Genomic DNA, 20,731 nt, shown 5'->3' on the forward strand with positions numbered 1-20,731 from the left:
TAGTTACATGGATCATGACATCTTTGAATATAACTGCACAACACATTTTAGTATTTCTACTAAAAGAGTAGAGTGTAAAGAGTAAAAAAGAAAAATAGTTTCTTATTAACAAAAAAGTAAGAAGATGAAATGGAGAAGAGTAGGGGACAGAGAAAATGAATAGCTTCTCTGGTAAACTGATGCTCACAAAACCCTCGTCAAACCCTGATAGTGTCCCCTGTCCTGTACAATGAAACAATGTGCTTTGTCTGACCCACACTGCTATGTCGCCCATTGGAATCCTCTCCAGGGCAGCTTCTTCCCCAACAATCACATCAGCTGCTAAAAGTGAGTTTTTCTGCCAAGAGGGAAGAATGGAAAGCCCATTAAGGTAAGTCAGGAATGAGAAGGGCAAAAGTGAAACCGTGGAACTAGCAGGGCAGGATAAAAAAAACAGGCATGACACATGAGTAAAATGTCAAAACTCCAGGATTCAAAAGATAAAAGCAAATGGAATGAGAGAGAGAGAAGTAGAAACTTCAGGACTTGGATGCAGGGGTCTCCTCACCTGACTGGCTGGTGCTAACATTGATGGTGGCAAAGTGGGGTGCTTCTGAACTCAGCTCGGTCACCAAGTTGACGGCCTGGATCTCGAAGGTGTAGTGCACACGGGCCAGGAGGTTGGAGACCTGGACGCGGCTCTCGGTCAGCCCCACCTGGCGCGGCTCGAACTGCACGCTGTCCCCGCAGCGCACGCACGGCCCCGCCGACCCCGCCGGGCACACCTTGCAGATCACGTTGAAGAAAACGTCCTTGCGGCCGCCCAGGTCCTTCGGAAGGCGCCAGGTCAGCAGCACGTTGGAGCCAATGATTTCATAGCTGAGGTCGCGAGGAGCAGAGGGGATGCCTAGAAAACAGAACGAAGGATCAAAATCCCATGAAAGAATGGAAGAGAGGTGAGGAAAGGCAGGAGGCAAAGCAAAGGCAAAAGAACAGAAGAAGTTGCTTCTTCTCATTCTTACTCCTCTTTAGTTGTTTCTTTGAGCGAGGCTAAGAAAAACACTCTTTGCTACACCAAGCACACACATTAACAAAGGAACAACTGTATTAGCACATTTTAGACAAACAAAATTACAAAGAGGAGTTTTTGTTTCAAAGGTGTGAGTTTTTCATTTTCCTAAAAGAACAGCCATTGTTTAGGGAAGCGTCAATCCCTTAAAATTTTAAACTTTACGGAAGCTTAGTAAAGATTTCTCCCTACTGAGACCTGTAATACTCTCCTTTGGCACCTAATATCTCTGAACATTCTCAGACTTCAGTTAACCTGCTGCATCTGTTCCAGGAACTGGACATCAGTTTTGCCTGCAATTCTTCCTGGTGCCAGCCAAATTCCTCAATGGCATCAGAGGTAGACTCTGCTGAGAAACTGCCCATTCTGGGCATCCAACAATTCCCTTGATGGCACAGAGAAAGTGAAGAGCAGAAGGAAAATGCAGAGGGTGAGAAGAAGGCATGGAGATGAGAATGGGACAAGACACTGCAGCTAAGAAGTGAAAAGGTCAGAAAGGTAGAAGTAGGCAGCAGAATTTCACTGCTAAGCCTGGGCACAGACACAAAGCAATATGGGAAGGGGAGGGACAGAGAAGCTGTGAGCTCAGTAACAGGGACGGGTAAGGGAAACATTATTTGCAGAACATTTCCCTCTGAATGATGTAAGGAAACCCAAGAATCCTCATTCTCACCATCCAGTCAGGTGCAGGAGCAAAGGGAAGTTCTGGGTTATTTCAAAGGTCTTGAGAAGATGGGAACTGCAAATCTCCCCAAATCATTTGGGCACATTCTCTATCATTAACTGCCCTTCTCACTTTCAAACACTTCATCCAAACACTTACCAGTGCAGGGAGCATCAGAATTGTCTGAAGCAGACCGATAGTACCGGTTCTGACACACACATTCCCGGGAACCTGGCAGTGGAGCGTGGCTGTGGGCAGGGCACAGATGGCAGGGGTCATCTCCCACAGATACTTTGAAGAAACCAGGGGCACAGGCTAAGAGGAGGAAAATAAGAGAGGCAAAAGCAGTAAAATCATTAATTCAGATTTCAGGAACACTGTAATCTTATTTATATTTAACTTGTGCTCCTACTGCTGGGAGAAGTTATTGCATAGAGGCACTACTGGTTCTGGTTCTTTAGAGAGCATATTTTGTTCAAGTTGCCATTTCAAAACAGTTGATTTTATTCTATATGCAAGTTCTTAAATTGATTCACTGGCAGATAAAAGAGAACCAGTCCTGAGACAGCTTTGGCCACCTTGAATAATTGTCTTCTCATTATTCACTCAAAGAGCTTTTAAATTGGAGAAACCAAGGAGCCCAGGCAAGTGATTTGGCTTGAAGTATCAAACAGTGACGCACACCTCCTTCCCCCCACCCAACACAGCCACAAAATTGTTTTTTTTATGCTGCCTACAACACTTTTATTGCTTAAAGTAATATACACTACCACTGCTGATTTTGCATTAAAACTAAGAGCAGACACTAAGACTGGCACTCCCATTCTTTTCCTTTAGGTCCAAAAACTTCCCAGTAATAGGTAAAAGCATGTTAATTGTCAAATTTAATCTGAAAATGCATAGGAACATGTATATGCAACAAGCTGAAACAAGGATGGAAATCTATCCTACAGGGAAAGAAAACAAAAAAAATAATTTATTAACCATATGGGACTACGGCACATTCTAGGTTTGGCAAAGATGCCTAATAGGAGGTGCTTGGACCTTATATTGAAGTGCTAGGATACAGCTTTTACTACTTTTATGTAAGTTTGCTAAATCTGATTTTCTATATAAATAGATGCAGTTCCTCTAGATTTTATGGACTAACAAGAGCAAGTGAAAGTTCATTTGCAGATGATATTTGGTTCATTAACTTCACAATAAAGAGCGTTTACAGGGAATGGGAAAGTTTCAGATAGGCCCCAGATCAGCATTTGATGTTAAAAGACACAAGGGACACCCTCAAGAACAGAACTGTCCTAGTGGTTATATTCCAAAGGATTGAGGATGGCAAAAAGTTACCTAAAAAAGCAAAACAAGTAAGAGAAGAAAATGGTGCAGAGATATTATATGAAATTAGGATCATATGTGTTCAATCCCCTTTGTGGCTACAGGCGCAGTCCAGAAAGAACAGCCAATAACATCTGTGGAGTCCCATCAGGTTTATGCCTCTTGTATTACTTCATCTTCTCTGTCAAAATTCTTCTTGGATGCAGAGCAACCTCCACATGTACACAGAAAAGAGTGGTAAGTCCAGGAACAATTCAGACCATAAAGCAGACTTCAGTAACTCTGAATGATAGCTATTAGATAGGGGAACACTGTTTCTTTCCAGCTCAAAAAATGACAAAATTCAGTGTGTGATACATTGCCATTTGGAAAGGAAAGGGGAAGAAGAGACTGTAATTTTTCATGCATTGGATGATGGTAAGAAAATAGCAACTCTCTTTGCCTTCAGGCCTTTATCCAGCAGAAAATCAAATTATTCCCATGTGGAGAGATACATCCATATGTTTGTATGGACAAAAAGGAGTATGTAAGATTTTATCCACTTCATAAATTATTCACCTTTCCCTCAATTTCAGGCCCTCTTAACAGCCACAGATGTAGAATATAATATTCACAATTCTTGGCAAATGCACCTGTACTGAAACTATGAGTAGCATGAACAGGGAGTTCTCATCCAATACACTGCATAGTCATTCAACCAAAATTTCAGGGACCTTTCTTTATTTCAAGTTTGAGAATGCTGAACTCAGTGTGAGTGTCTTTATTTTCTTAAAAATAATTTTATCTCATCTATTTTTTCTTGCATCAAACTCCTTCTTGAGCTTTTGTTGAGGCTTAGAACTAATGACACATTCATTCCACTTGTCAAGGCAGACTCTGCAGAATGGTTCTTTTCTTTAATTCAGTATTACAGCCTGATACCAAGTAGGACAATGACCCTGCTGCTAGTCACAATAGTGAAAACGAACAGGTAATGGTAATGTCTGCCATGTATGTGATGCTAAAGGGAAATCCATAGAGGGTACAGACTTTACCCCTGAAGTACAAAACCGTATTTATCCTACAAGGAGACAGCAAAAAGATTTCAGGTAAATTTACCTTTAGCCCAATTGCAAATGATATGGAAAGCTAGCAAAGCTGTAAATGAAGAATTTGTCTGGTATTTAGTAAATAAAATCAATTTTAAAATAAACATGCTGTGTTAAAATAAATAAACATTTATTTTCACACAGTTCTTTGAAGTCTACTGGCAACTTGCTGTTGAGCCTGGGGATGCAGGTATGAGGTGTGCAGAGATAGCACACTGTTGAAGAATTAGCCAAAGGTAGTAAGCACAAGCACAGCAGTGCTGCAGGTTTTATGCAATGGAACAAAATGGTGCAGCACCTCCTCAGTGAAGAAAGGCAGTTTAAGTAAGAACACCTCTACTGCTTAAAAGGCCATGGAAGATTTCCTCAATGCTATAGGCAGTCACTTCAAGCGACCATAAACATTCAAAAGCTGCTTATAAAAACCAACCAACCAATACACAAAGAAAGAACACAAGACTCTGGACAGGGATGTGGTGTGAGCTAATGGATAACAACATTTTCTGCTCATATATATCACTGATGCAGTATGCTACCATAGAGACAACACTCTGGAATAGCCATGTGTAACAAAAACTAGTGATCAAATACTTACACCTCTTCTTAACTGCCTCAGAAAACCTAATTTCACTGTCCATGCACTGTGCTTGGCATTATATGCCTGAACCATATGCAAAGGTAGGTTATTGCTGCCTCCCCAAGCATGGCCCAGTGGCCAGTGCCTTTTGTTTTGTCACACTGAGCTGATGCCTTGCTACCTAAGAGATCTCTTACTCACTGAGGCAGCATCTATTCTTGAATGCAATCCCAGAACTCTAAGAGTCACTCAATGAAGAATTGTTTATTTAGGCTCAAGCATAATGACACCATGAGAACAGGTGACTTTACAGTAAATTACAGGTTCAAACAAGAAGAGTATTTCCACCAACTAAAGTAGCAGGCTTCTGAGAAAAACTTCAAGTATGAGCAGCAGACAAAAAAAAAAAAAAAGAAAAAGAAAAAAGCCTAACCACATTTAAGAAGGAACCTGGCCTGTTTGTGATTTTGATACAGTCGTCATTTAAAGTGAAGTAGCAGAATTAATATAAACATATATCTTCCAACCTCTCCAGGTCATATATTCCCTTGTCCTTTATTTAACTTAAGCAGAACGAAATAGACTCAGAGGCTCATTAATAAGCACTCCACTAGAGCTGAGTAAACTGAAGAAATAAAACTTCACTGCAGCTGTTCCCCCAGTGAAACAAATTTCAGTAATATGCTCACATGTCCTATGTGCTAGACCACAGTAGATTGATGTCTTGGCTACACTGGCATGTCTCATAGGGTTTTGAGATTTACCTGTGAAAAACTGGATGGAGCTCAGAGCTGACAGCTGGAATTAGCCTCCCATTCAGAGGCACTGATCTTCAAGGGGGACTACAGCCACATTACTACACTGGAGGAGGAGCACATCAGGGTATAAACATTCCAGGAAGCTCCTGGAAGGGATTGGTATCTACTTCCTGACCCAAGCAATAGAGGCAATGAGGGGAGGTGGCCCCTGGATCTGATGCTCACAAACAAGGAAGGCATCACTGGTGATGTGAAGGCTGAAGGCAGACTTGGCTACAATGACCATGACATGGTGGAATTCAGGATCCAGAGTGCAGTGACCAGAGCAAAAAGCAAGCTCACAACACTGAACTCTGGGAGAGCAGATGTGACCAACTGGGTGATCTGGAGGACTCCTGCGGGATAACACCCTGAAGGGAAGAGTGACTCAAAAACAGCTATTTCATGTGCAAGGATTACCATTTCCAGGTGCAAAAGCAGTCCATCCCAACAAGCATAAATTCAGGCAAAAAATGCCAATAGGCCTGCATGTTTGAACAAGGAGCTCCCACCTAAACTCAGACACAGAAAGGAAGTACATGGAGGCAGAAGCATGGACAGGTAGCCTGAGAGGAACATGGAGGAATTGTCCAAACATGTAGACACACGGCTAGGAAAGCCAGAGCCTACCTGGAATCACATCTGGCACAGGATGTCAAAAGTGTGAAGGGTTTTCCTAAGAACAGAAGTGGCTCAAGGCAAGGAAGAGTAGAGAAAATGTGGCTCAACTGCTGGGTGGGACTTGGGACAAGTTCCTCACATCAGTCTTTACTAGCAAGACCAACCTTTAGGAACTCTAGGTCCTGGAGACCTTGGCGAGAATTCTGCAGCAAGGAAGATGATCTCTGCCTTCTACTCAGCTTTGGTGAGGGTACACTCTGAGTCCCGTGTACTGGGCTCCCCAGTACACTAGAGACATCAACATACTGGAGAGAATCCAGCAGAGGATAAAGATGGTGAAGGGTATGGAGCACTTCCCACAGGAGGAGAGGCTGATAGAGATAGGACTGCTCAGCCTGGAGAGAAGGCTTCCAGCAGTCTCATGAATGAGGAGAAATAGTTGAAGGGTGGAAGCAAAGAGGACAGAGCCAGGCTCTTTTCAGTTTCTCAGTGAAGAGCCTAGAGGTGAATAGCACAAACTGAAACACAGAAGGTTCCCTCTGAACACAAGAAAACAATTTTTTACCGTGAGCACTGAAGCAGGTTATCCAGAGGGGTTGTAGAATCTCTTTCCCTAGAAAAATTAAAAAATAGTCTGGACCTAGTGCTGGGCTACTTGCTAGAGATGACCCTGCTTGTGCAGGGTGGGAATTAAGGTGTACTCCAGAGATCTCTTCCAAGTTCAGCTATCCTGTGTTTTCCCTTAAACATAATCCAATTAAAATGTGTGGATAGAACCTTGTGGTCTTGGTTGCCTCACTGCCAGATCATTCATCACATACATGATTGTGGGTGGGTGGACAGGGAAAAATGAATTTCAAGTTCTTGACACTAGACTACATCTCATTTCAGATATTCAGAAGTGAAATGAGAATAGGATTGTAAGGTTCCCTCTGAGGGAGGGGCCTGAGAAAAGACTTTAATCAGACAGAAAAGTGGAAAGAAAAGCAGTAAGGAAGAGATTCACCTGTCTGGTTCAACTCACATTACAGAAATTGCACCTGAAGAACTATGGAGTGGAATACTGAGCAACTTAGGAGGGAAGATCTCTCCACAGTGATAATTTTTTATTGCCTAGTGAAAAAAAATAATTACTACATAAATCTATAATCTCATGTTGTTATTTCCAGAAGGGATGGCAGATACAGAGAAACAATCATGCTTTGTAACTCTCATTCTGCCCCTGGGTATTTCTACTTCCAGAAGAAAAACAGCAAAATGAAATCATATAGCATACTGCAAGCAAAGCAGATTTACAGTGATTAAACATGATTCACATCTCTCTCACCTTCCTAAAAAAATATCGTTGGAAAAAGAATACTATGGTCTAAATTTCGTTGTTGCTTATATTTTACATCTGTAATTTTGGCCAAAACAGCTGGACTGAATAAAGCAGACACTAACTGGCCTCTAGCTACAAGAAGCTAAAGAATGGCCTCCAAACGCAGGCACTGCAGCTATAACAAACTTTCTGTTTCCATCTTAAGTCTTCCTCTGCATCCAGTTAGAGAGCTGCTTACATCCACAAGCACCTTTATCCCTTTCCAAAACTGCCTAAGATAAGCTGTCCATAGCACTAAGGACTTTAGCCCACAGATAACAGTAATAATTGTTCCCAGGACATGGAGCTTTTCCTGGCATTGCCTCTGTCCAGTTCACTATAAATAGTATATCGAAGGTTGAGTCAGGAGGAAAGAGAAAAAAAATTTTCTGGCAATTTAAATAAGCAAAAGCCACTTCCTTTTACTCAAGCAGTTACAGTGAGCCTAGGGCTGTCTTTGCACACACAGACAGAATCCATCTCTCATTTGTTTCTGAATGATCTTACCTTGCATTCCTTTCTTACTGCAGCTCATGGCATCAGGTCCGCTTGCTGTGGTCCTACAGCCTCTGCAGATGACTGCACTCACTGGAGAGAGTCGTAACAAATACTGAGACTGAAGCAGGGCCACTGTCACCAGGACTAGGATGTTTTCCTTTAGTGAACACTACCACTTCAGGACTACCTAAGAGATAGCCTGAACAAGAGCGGCTTCTCCTGAAACACCTCTACTGTGTTCCTGCAGAACAACTTCACACAGAACACGAACACCAGCTAAGCTGCAAACCTTGTTGCGGGTGATAGTACGACTTATCATCACCCGGCACCAGGACTTTCCAAGAAAACACAGACCTAGCCCTGATTGATTCACAACATCCAATGCAAGGACAGAGGGTTGTAAAGCCAGCACCTCAGGGGGCAGAGCAAGCTGCCACTTCCCATCAAGTCAAGCCTACCATGAAAGGAGAAGGCAGAGTTTGGGGTGCGCAAGCGCTTTTCCTTCAGCTTGTCTCAGTCATTTTTCTTATCTTGGCACAGTGTCAGAATGCCACAATAGTTCAGCTGGGCACAGCTCATCCCAGGCACTGACCCAGTTTTCCTCAGCTCCCCCTTACAACGCTCAGCCTGTGTTTGCCTCACTGCTTGCTGGAGACAAGTCCACCCGGGAGGCCAGAGGAGCAGCTTCTGACAGACTTCTAGCAATAACAGACAGTTAAACCAGCAGAGAAAAGTCCTGAAATAATGGAGTGACAGTGGAGAGAGGGGCAAAGAAAACAAATATGAAGAGAAGACAGACCAAGAACTAAAAAGCTAGAGAGAAAGAGGCATTAAAAAGCTCACTCAAACAGTAAGGGCAGAGAGCAAATATTTGGAGAATTAAACAAAATGCAGCAAGGGAAAATGGACCAAGAAAGGCAGTTGGGAACTTCAACAGAGCTTTAGGCACACGCAGAAGTGACTTCAGCGAATGTGATACAGGTGACATCGACTATTTGTATGCAGATATGACTTGGAACTGAACTGGGACACAAGAAGACATTTGAAAGAGCATAAAATTGCTCTCTCTTGACTGAAACAAGTGATCTGTTTCTTATATGGGAGTTCTGCTCCCAGGTGTATTGTGGGGCAGCAACAATAAATACTAGATGGGAGAGTATTGAAAATGAACAGTGTCAAAGCTGGCACTGGAGTCAAACTGGGAAGGATGAATGGACACAGATGATTTTGAGGCCTAGGGAAAACTGGATGTGCAGAGGTCCTCAAATAAGAATGACTCTAGGCAAAAGGATGGAGTTTGGCACTTAGAGGGCAGGTTGATGGAAAGAAGTTAGCAACTGATAATACTGTAGAAGTATGTAGACATTTAGGCATTACATTTCTCAAACTGCTAGAAAGATAGCATAATTAGCATGCAGAAAACACACTAGAAAAGAAAATTTGTAGTGTCTTTTAGATGAAGCATATCTTCCCCCTGCCTGCCCCCATGAATACATCTATGGCTATGTTATGGTGGCAGTAAATTCCTACTGTATCAGGCTATTCCACAGTGACTACTACTGTGCATCTTGCATCTTGTTCTGAATAAGGTGGGATCAGTCAGTGATAGAAGCAAGGCACAGTGATGCAGTGGGGCTCTGGGTTGATCTAGAGTTTCACAGTTACTACAACTGTTTGGGTGGGGAAGACAGAATGGAAAATGAAAGAAACATAAGGAGAGAAAAGTGTGCCTTTTGAGTCCTAAAGAAGAGCATCAACTGAGATAAAATAAATGAAGTGACTAAGAACTCTTTCCTGCTTAACTGTTGATAGGAGATCAGTTGAGTAAGGGATTTTTTTGGTAAAAGAGGTGGAGCTGAAGCAATTACTGGCTAATTATATGTGGGAGAACTGCCAGGGAATGGGTTGTGTGAGGAAAAAAAGGCAAAAACTCAAGAGGAAATATTTGGGCAGGGTAGGACAGAATATGAGTAGACAGCAAGCACTTGATATAGGAAAAGAAGCAAACTACTTGAAAAGCATCAAAATGTATGTGCAAGTAGCAGAAGAAGGCTGGAGAAGCTAACGAAAGGAGCAATATGGAAGAAAAAAAATTGATAAAGGTAATCTAGATCAAGGACTAATCATTACTGTCAAACTGTGAGTTTACCTTGAAAATAAAGCTCTTACCCAGGAGAGGCTAATACAATGGGCTTGTTAATTTTGAAGCAGAGCAGGCTGTGGGGCAGGACCTTATGGCTGTCATCAGCCACCTAATGGGAGGATATGAAGAAGGTTTAGGAGCGAGGTGGCAGAACATGAGATAACAGACAGAAGTCATAATAACCTCTTACTACATCTTACTAAACTCTTCTTCTACATAGGAAAAAGTAATTTCACCATGGGTGTTGTCAAATATTGGAACAGTTGCCCAGGGACATTGTGTAATCTTCATCTTCAGTAATAACTAAAACTAGAGTAGAACAGGCCTTGAGTGACCTAACCCAATTTGGTCCTGCTTTGAGCATGGGGTTGGAGCAGATGACTTTCACAAGTCCCTGCAATGTAAATGATTCTGTGGTTTTAAAGGAAACATCCTTTAAGTGATTAAAATTTAAGAAGAGCTTATTGTGTTCTTTTTTAACTTTGCTACTAGTATGTGTGTATTTTTAGCAGATTATTGAATCTTTTCCTTTAATCTAAATCTTAACATTCTCTAAGCCTCATACAATGAAAAAGGTTTATCCAAGCTGGCGAGAAAGGACATTTTTTAATAACACAAAAATAATCACGTAATATTCTTCCCAAATGAGTCTTCCAACAGTTCCAGGCACAGTAGCTTGCTCCTGTAGTTATCAGATGTGATTCCTTCTGCAATCAGAAGGGATTGCATATAGCCAAAGGACATGGGCAATTTCATGGAATCCTTACAGCTACTACAGATGATAGGCAGACCTTTTGCTTGCTAAATTCTCTTAGAAACAAACATCTAGAGAAAGAAGAGAGGAGAGGCAGCCATGTGGATGGCTAACCTTGATAAACACCCAAATGCCTACCCAGCCACCCTTGTACTCTCCCTCCTCAGCAAGACATAGGGAGATTGGATGAGAAAGCTCGTGGGCAGAGGTAAAGAAGTTATAAAGACAGGGAGCTTGTTTACCAATTACTATCACAGGCAAAACAGACTTGGCTTGGGGAAATTTAATTTATTGCTGATTAACATAGATTTGGGTAATGAGAAAACAAAAACAAACATTAAACCAGCACCTTTCCTCCTCCCTCTCCTAAGTTCAGCTTAATGCTTTTCACTCCAAACTTGTTCCCTCCTCCTCTTTCTTGCTGGTGTTTTCTGCCTCTGGTTAAGTATGTTTGTACAGAGGTGCCACACACATGGCTAATCAGCTCAGCTCTGTCCTGAGCTCTGTCCCTCTTTATTTGGAAGTCAGCTTAGCACTTTATCAGGCAGTCATTCCTCTTCTTTTCTTGGTCTACATCGTCATTTTTTAAATTTTGAAATATTTTAAAATATGTCGCAGTCATAAATTCTAAATACTATTTTCAAAAGCACCTGGTAATTTAAATCCTATATGATTTTGCAAGGCAAGGCACCCTGTGTGTATGCATCTACAGAAAGAAAAGGAACTAAGGTCCCTACCTTTTTTTTTCTTTTGTAAGCTGCCATTCTCTTTTCTGACTGTTCAGCATGACAAGTCTACTCAGATAAAGTCAAAAGTGAATCCCACACAGACTGCACCCCACATCAGCCAAAGGGCTTCCTAAAGGTTGCTGTTTCACTCTTCTATTTAGCTGGATAAATCTGCCATATAGTAACATAGAGCTGGCAGTCTTATGAAAGAAGAAAATACCTTAAATCATGATGGGGGCAGGGGAGAAAAAAGGGCTTTCTATATATCTACCCAGAATGGCTCTTGGCAGATTCGTTGTTCTAAATAAAGTGGTAACAGCTGGTCCAGGAAGGACTCCACAGGCTTGCATATGGTGAGGGGGAAGGCAATGCCCACACACTCCAAAGTGTAAGAAGGAAACTTGCTTCTCCTTCTTATCCTTGGTTGATTCTTCAGTCTTACTAAGAACACCTCTCTGCATTATCATCAGCAGAAATCTGCCCTGGAGCTATTGCTTTTGTTCTGTGTTTCATCTAGAACACCCTGGCAGCTCTGTACTGTGGTGTATGTCTGTTCTTAGGAAGGGAGAACATGTACAGAGGAGAAGGGCTGAAGAGGACTCCACGCAGAGAAACACCAAGCAAGGGGACACGAGCTGAATGTGGCTTAATTCAGACAGGACAGCAACATGTTGTTAGCAGGAGAAGAGATGGGGATGATGATCAAGCCAGAGTTTACAAGCAGCATGAGAAAAAATGAATACCCTTTCACATTGCGATTCATATTTGGTTGTTGTTGGCTGCTCTAGGCTGCTCATGGAATCTCAGGAAGTACATGATAGGAACCAACTTTTATAGCTTGATAGACTGTCATTATTTCAGTTATTCCTTGTTCATCTATCTCCAGCTTCAGTAAAAATGAGGTTGCAAGGAAGTATCAGCTTTCACTGAATACACAAAAAATGGAAGACAGATTTTTTAAAATATCCTTCTTTTTATTTCGCAAGCCAAATTTCTTTTTTTTTTTTTTTTGACTGCTTAAGACTACTATCTGAAACTAAATTATTGACTGGCAGTTTACCTAGATTGTGAACTAGTTATGCTGCTGATGCAGCCAACAAGTTTAATGTCAGACAGAGCTGCTCTACATCAGAGCTTACTGTCTCTGGAGCAGCACTAAACGAATGTAGTTACATTTCTCTCAGAATGAGCAGGATAAAAGGCACACATATTTTAACTATTCTCAAAGTTTAAACAAATGAAAAGCACTTACCAATTTTAATTGCCTTTTAAGTCTCCAGCAAAATGGCCTGTATTTTAATAAAGCTATTTTGCATGACCCAAATCACTCCATGAAGCAGGAATTTAAGGCAACATATTGACGACCATTAATCATTCATTGCATTTGCACTCAGTGTTAACCAGAGTATTTGTACGTTCCATCTCCAAAGTTGAAGTCCAAGCTGAACTCTTGTTTGAATAAATCCAACTTTTAAATTGTGTCTGCAGCCAAAACTGAGTTTCACATGACATTTATTTTCTAGCCTACTAAGTGTAGTGCAGCAACATTTTACACTGCTGAGAGATTCTGAGTAGATGTGTATTGAAACAAAGGAAGCACCAGAACAACATAATACACAAATTATATAACCAACATAAACAGTTTGCTCTAATGGACTGTCCTAAGCCTGAGATAGGAACACAGTCATGACATCAGACTGGGTGTTCAGGCTTGGCCAGAATTTAGCCCAATATCACTTCTGGGTGGTAGTATTGTGCTCTACTTCCTCCTACAAACATTTCACAGAAATACCACTGGCCCTGGGGCAGAGAGTACATTATTGGTAATGATGATACTATTATGACTGCTTTTTCTATTTAGGACAGGTTCACAGAGCCACACTTTCTGTGTCCCATGACCAGGCTGCTGCTGTTTCCCCTTTTTTATTTCATTACCATACACTAGCAAAAGGGCCAGAAATAACTGGGACAGAAAGTGTATTAGCTCTAGGCTCAGCTCTCCTCTATGTGGTATCCTTCTTCTAATGCTCCTGCCTCTTGGTAAAGAAGTGGAATTATGGCAGATCTGGCTAGTGACAGTTCCTGCTAGTTCTGTATAAGCACCCTGAGAGGCTGTGTCTGGTGGCAGCTGTAACTAAGGCCTGAATGAAGTTTCCAGCCATGTTCTTAGCAGCAAGCAGCAGTGTCCTGGTTTTGGCCAGGACAAGGACAATTTTTTGCATTAGCTGGGAGTGGGTGTGGCTGTGGGGGTGTAACCACGACCAGATGTTACTCTACACCACCTCTTATTGACAGGGGTGGGGGGAAGGCATCCACATTCCAAGGAAAAGGACATTCCTTTCTGTTGGGAGAAAACTTTGGAAAGAGCTTTGTTTATTGTCACTTCCCATGTAAATCACCTGCCTTACACCTTTTGTTGTTAATATTGTTGCTGTTACTGTTCATTTTATTATCTCTTTGCTGTTTCCAGTAAATAGTTCCTATCTTAACCGATGATCTTTGCCTTTTGTGCTTCCAATTGGAGGGGGAAGGAGTGGCAGCAGTGGTTTCCGTGGCAATACCAAACTAGAGAACTCCTAAGACATAAGCGGTCGTCACTCCAGCTCCAGTCGGAGGAGTTAAATGTGTGAGAAGAGGCTGCTACAAGGTGGTCTCTGTGAGAAATTATTCACTCTCCCAGCTCTGTGAAATGTTGGCTAGGGCCAAATATTGCTGACACAGAGAACCAATGAAAGAACGGCTGCCTAAGGGGGAGGGGAAAAAAGGTTCTCTCACCTTGGCAGGCTCGTTCATCATCCACAGGCTGGTAGCCAGCCTTGCAGGTACATCGTCCAATGGCCACCATCCACTCCCCTTCCCCATTGCAGTGCAGCCGAACACTCGAGGACCCCGTCGTGCTCGTCTCTTCAGCGTTGGGTACACATGTCCCTGGGGACTCCACCAGCGAGGTCCTCTCCCCGCCAGCAAACGTTTCAGGAAAGGAGGCAAATCCTTTCACCACAGCTGGGCACTTGTAGAAAAAGACTTGGACTGCCACCAAGGACATGCAGGCTCCTGAATCCTGGAAGGCCAGGTAGAAGCCATGCTTGGTGAGTGGACCAAAGCTACGCACTTTAACATTCATCTTGACCACCTTCCCAGTGCTGTCCACCTGGGAAAAGCTTTCATCAGCTGCAATCGTATCCACTTTGGTCCAGGGGCCCTCACGCCACTCTGGCATGTCCTGAGAGGCTATGTCAGCCTCCGACTGGTGGTAGTAGAGTGTGAAAGTCTCCTTGCAGGAAGAGGCCACGGTGCGCATGCTGGCACAGTCCCTCACTGAGAAACGGAGGCGGACGTGCACTCGGTGGGCTCCGCGCCGCTCTATGAAGTGAGTGCGCAGCCAGTTATTCTGACCTGGTTCAGCCACGTTGCACACTTGAAAGGTTCGGATCAGGCGCTTCTTGTCGTCCAGGACACTTACCTCATCCCACTACAATGGATATAGAGGATTAAAAAGAAACAGTAAAAAAAAATTGATTCAGTATTCAACTGCACCAAAAAATACAGGACAGGTCTTTGTCTTCCCCTTCTCCTTGCCGTGTCTGGGTCAAGATTTGAACTTGTTGATGCTATGTGCAGCAGAGTATTCTAGACAGAGTATGACCCAGTAAAGAAGAGCAGTCAAAGCTCTGAAGTAAGAACTGTTGTGACAGAAAACATAAATCATGCAAACTTGGTGACACGACATAGAGAATCTTTAAATGTGAGTGTCACACTTTCTTCCTTCCTGTTTTCCCATCCCTTATCTCCAGAGACAAAACAAAAGACACAAACAAATGAGACAGAGCAACAAGACACTGTTCTCTGGAAAACACATTAAAGCAGAAGTCCCTTCTATCCAGTTTTACCACAGTGGGAGTTGTGCTCTGACATCTCCTATGCACATAAACCATTCAGCATGGCCACTACAGGGGCAGGTCCAGATCTGGTTTGTGCCTGGAGGAATGCACAATGGAGGGATAAAGAGAGGTGGAAGCAGGTTCCTGTACAAAGCTGTAGGACAAAACCCTCCTTTATCCTCTCAACAAGCTTTACAGAATAGGTACAAGGCCCTGGATATGACAGAGGACATGCACAGTGAGACAGAAGAGAAGGAACTTGCTCAAGCATTCTTATGGAGGTCTGACCAACCAACTCCTCACAATAAGATCTGAATTAAGACCATTTGCCAAGAAGAAACAACAGCAAGTTATGGTGACCCATTACTTTCTCCAGTGTGAAACAGAATCACCCATTTGCAGACCAGAATTTCTTTAGGCAAATTTGCAGCCTCCCTGGGACCCATCTTAGCTATGTCACCAGATTATGGAAGATCTTAGTTGAGCCTTCAGACTACTATGCACACCTGCTTTTTCACATGGCTACAATGTCCCAGCAAAAAGTGCAAAGTTGATCCAGAGAGTTTTCAGGGCCCTGGGAAGAATGTTAAAAAAATTCAGGAGCATGGGTAGTGGTTTTCTCAATCTTTTCAGTAGCAGTAAGGCACTTTGGAAGGAACAAATGATACCAAGACATCAATACTGGCTTCAGAACTGGTGCCTCTGCCAAAATGCTTGGGTTTGTAACCACTGAAGAATCTCTGAGACACAGGGTGTGCTGGGACATGACAGGATCCAATGTTCTGATGGAAGAAGTGTATCTTTGCTCACAAACTGGAGGGACCGACTGAGGGATTTAATCTCTAATTGATGGAGGAAGGGCATACCAGCAGGAGACCTGAAGGTAAACCAAGGGATGGCAAGGCACAGACTTAGGATGGCAGTGCTAGTTGGGATTATGTATGCTGCTCCTGGGAGCATGGAGGGCTCAGGAGCACAACTGAAATGTTTGCACACCATGGGAGCATTGGGCAATAATTCATGGCACAAAACAACTGCCAGATCTTGCACCTGGGATGGAGTAACTGCAGGCACAGGTACAAATTGGGAGAGGAATGTCTGAGGAGGTCCCTGCAGGGAGGGCCCTGGGGGTGCTGGTGGGCAGCAGCTCAGTGAGAGTCAGCAGGGTGTGCCCGGGCAGCCCAGAGGGCACAAACCGTGTCCTGGGGGCATCAAACACGGCAGCACAGCCGGGCACAGGGGGGACCATCCACTGTGCTCAGCACTGGGGCAGCCTCACCCGGAGCGCTGGCAGCACTTCTGGGCACCACCACTTCAGAGGGGTGGGAAAGTCTTTGCATGTGTGCAGAGGAGGGAAACAAAGCTGGTGGAAGGGCTGGAAGGTGTGTCCTGGGAGGAGTGGCTGAGGGATCTGGGTTGATCTTCTGGAGAAAAGAGAGGCTGAGGGTTGACCCCCTTGCTCTCTGCAGCTTCCTAGAGACGTGGTCAATACCCCAAGCCTGTCAGTGTGTAAGAGACATTTGAAAGTGCCCTTTATAACATGCTTCAACTTTTGTTTGGCCCTTAAGTGGTTAGGCAGCTTGACCAGGTGAATGTTGTAGGTACCTTCCAACTGAAACATTCTATTCTATTCTATTCTATTCTATTCTATTCTATTCTATTCTATTCTATTCTATTCTATTCTATTCTATTCTAACTCTATTCTATTCTATTCTATTCTATTCTATTCTATTCTATTCTATTCTATTCTATTCTATTCTATTCTATTCAAGGTGTGTCTGGAGAACTCTTTAGTATCTCTGGAGCAGAGTGAAAAGAAAAGGATAAGGAGGTGGCAATAGCATCCCACTCAGCATCCTTCTCTCTTAACAATCTGGCTTTGCATAACACACTGTGTTCAAATTGTTCATATGTACAAAATCTATAAACCAAGTCTCAATGCTTCCAGTTTCCCTTTCTTAATCAGATCCATGAATGTCTTCCCAGCAGAGATACAGTAGAGGACAAGAAAAATACTTACCCCATCAGAAGGGTGTGCTGTCCAGCCAATCTCAGAGGTCTCTTGAGTTGTATCCAGAAGTATTTCTGTTTGTATTTTAAAAAATTAAATTAAAAAAATATTTTGTGCTATTCCACATCAGACTAAAATCTTACCTGTTCCTCACAATATTTTCTTGTTGAGGGTTTCCATACACCAAAAATAATTCATGTTTTGAGATTAAATATGACAAGTTATGTCCATACTAGTAAATTAAGAAAGGCCAACACAAGGGCAGAGGCACTAGGAACATAATCATGCTAACTCATGATTCTCAAGTTGCTTGGCAATATTCTCACCAGACTTTCTAGGCAAAGTATAAGCACACTGACAGCTTGAACAGAGTTCTCATAATGAGCAGTTCAGATGAGGCCACTCTCTTTTTGGAAAGGAAAAGGTGAGACACATGATGAGCTACATGAATGCAGGCCAGTCTCCTTAGAGCTATGACTGCCCATTTTATTTGCACATATAAATGTGGACAAGAGGCCAAGAGATGTTTGTTCACAGATCTGGAGCCAAATTTCTTTGGGAGTTTAAAACTATGACCCAGCAGATCCTGTAATGGATTCACCTTGTTCTGGAGCTGGGCATTACATTGCAGGCCTGTGTAGGAATCCCAGTATTAAATAATCTGCTGCATTACACTGATCAAGAGTAGGGTATGTGCAGAACTTCATAGGCCTAGTTTATTTCCACAGGTAATCTGCATTTCCATTGTTATTGAATCTACACTGGAGACGGATGCTAGCCTTGACTTCCCTTGGACACGAAATTCTCTGCTTGGGTACAAGGAAACAGAGAAGAGAATACCACTGTGGTATGCAAACGTGGTCTTCTATATAGGACACAGAATAAGAAAATGACACAGTTGAATAGGTATTTATATGTGTTGATATATACTGTGTAAATAAACTGGCTTTTCTTAAATTCTGGGAAGCTTTATTTGCTTATTTTGATTTTCATATTTCTCTCTTACTGCTTTTAAAAAACCCTTAAAAACAGATTAAAAAAACCAACCCAAAACCTAACAGCAACAGCCAGCTTACTTACAAGTAAGATTCATTATCCATTATTAAACCTTGCAGAAGTTTAATAATATAATTGTTCCATGCTTTATGCAGGAGAGAGATCCTCAATGATTTTTATTTCCAGTTTATGGATTGCTTATGTCACTATCCCCACCAATACACCTGGGGAATGACTCCACAGTAATCAATGGAAAGACTAGGCTCATCCTAAAGCAGACATGATCAAGTGAGCAAGTTTATACAGACCTCAGCCTTCACCAATGACCCTGAACTATAGTCCCTATATTCCTACAGGACATTTTATACTTTTTAGACTTCCCTGAGGATGCAGTTTCTTGATTCAAAACACAGTGCAAAATACCTGGGCTAGCTTGCCAAAACTGGAAAGAACTACTGGTTACAGCTAAAGTACAGCCCCACCAAAATTATGGAACAGATCTCAGGAAATGCTGAGCTGTTCAGTTCTCAAGGATGGCTCAGCTCAGACAGCCCCTCTGAGCAGCAGAACATCTGCAAAAGGCCTATGCCTCCCCGAGGCACAATATTCCCCAGGCTGAGCTGGCAGCAGAGGATCTGGCATTCCCCCATGCCCATTACCTTCTCAATTGCACAGTCTGGCACAGGGATTGCACTGTGTCATGTCATTACTTTGCCATTGGGATCCCAGATATGGCCTTGATATGCTGAAATAATATACAAGGCCATTTTTCAACACAGAAAGAACTTTTTTTTCTAATCAGACCCGAGTCTTCTGTTTACCAAAGGACAATGCTTCTACCTCATGGAAACTTGAGAAGAAAGTAAAACAGAGAAAAGTTAATCAGGGCATGGAAAGCCATGCAGAAAGTTAGAAAGGAATGAAGAAGAAAGAAAATAGAGAAGACCTGCTCAGCAGCCTGTGCTCTGTCATGTCAAACACATTCTCCAGACAACTTCTCACCAGTGATCAAGGTAATATTTACCAAGTATGTGAGTATTTTACTAGCAAACAGAAATAGACAGCCTGAAGCAGACAGAACTGTCCCTTTCACAGTGAATACTTTAAGTCAGAAACCACTAGAAAAATAAGAAAAGTACACAAGAATTTTGTGTGCATAAATCTTGTTTTGCAACCGACAACCAAAAGTCCCTCACTATTTTTCTTCTTCCTCCCTCTCCTACTGGCTATACACCTTGAATCACATCTCCTGTCACACTAGATGCATGCACACTTATAAATCTAACAAGCTGTTAAACTGCTCTCTAGCTCTGAGGACAACAGGAACACCATGGTTCATGTTCCCATGGCTAAAAACTCCAACCTCACAGAAGTGCATGGCTGCCTCCAAACCACCTCCCAGGAATGGTCCTCAGAACACCCTAACCTCTGACCTATGTGTCGGCCCTGTTTGTGATAAGATTATTTGGCATGGGCCAAACAAACCCATGTCTGTGCTCATAATTTAACAGCATGAATGACTCCATGTGTACAGGTATAAACCTTTACTATGACACTTTATTAGCACTGATGACTGATGTAGCATTCCACATCCTCACTGTGCTGGGCCAGACCAGTATTCTGCTGCTCTTCAGTGCACATAGAAATGATCTGTTCAGCTGAATTTACCACCCTGGAAGAAAATGGCTTACATCCTTTCAACATTGCTCAAAATCAAGGGTCTTGCAAGATAAGGTTGGACCCAGACTCAGTCCAGCCCATGATGCTGCTAGAGGCAACATTGATTGAGGTATCTCAGGGTATCATTGAAGCAATAATCCACTCTGCATTAAAAATGAGGAATAGCCAAGATATCTGAGCAATCTAGAGACTTTCAAATACATGACTTTTTGACAATTCTACAATTCTCCTTTCACTCCTGGTTCAATCTCAGTTTTAAAGAATAATATTCCACTTTCATATTGCAACTGTTATTTTAGTTCAAGGAAGATAAAAATAACTTATGAGAGATTCTCCAGTATTTCTCTTCCCTAAACTAAAAAGAAAAAAAAAATCACTTTTTATAGTAGAGTTAAATGGGTTCATTGCTCTCTGCAAAAATTAAATTCTCGTTTGAGTATCCTCAGTTCTTGCAGGTCAGAAAGAGTGAAATAAAAACCCCAAATACTTCAGCTAGTACTATTCTATATTTACATCACAAACCAATCTCTTGGGCTACATTATGCTATAATGT

General features: G+C 42.4%; 1 protein-coding gene across 1 annotated transcript in view; it reads right to left on the reverse strand.

The window, feature by feature from the left end:
- The window catches only part of LOC134058294 (ephrin type-B receptor 5), a 47,022-nt gene that overhangs the window by 19,054 nt on the left and 7,237 nt on the right, over nt 1–20,731 (reverse strand). The window contains exons 2-5 of the mRNA XM_062515552.1: nt 17,512–17,576; nt 14,386–15,082; nt 1,872–2,027; nt 548–886 (exon numbers count right to left, since the gene is read on the reverse strand). Of these exons, the coding sequence (XP_062371536.1) occupies nt 548–886; nt 1,872–2,027; nt 14,386–15,082; nt 17,512–17,576 (1,257 nt within the window). The remainder of the gene's footprint in view (nt 1–547; nt 887–1,871; nt 2,028–14,385; nt 15,083–17,511; nt 17,577–20,731) is intronic.

Source organism: Cinclus cinclus, chromosome 2 (genome assembly GCF_963662255.1).
Source record: "Cinclus cinclus chromosome 2, bCinCin1.1, whole genome shotgun sequence".
NCBI lineage: Eukaryota > Metazoa > Chordata > Aves > Passeriformes > Cinclidae > Cinclus > Cinclus cinclus.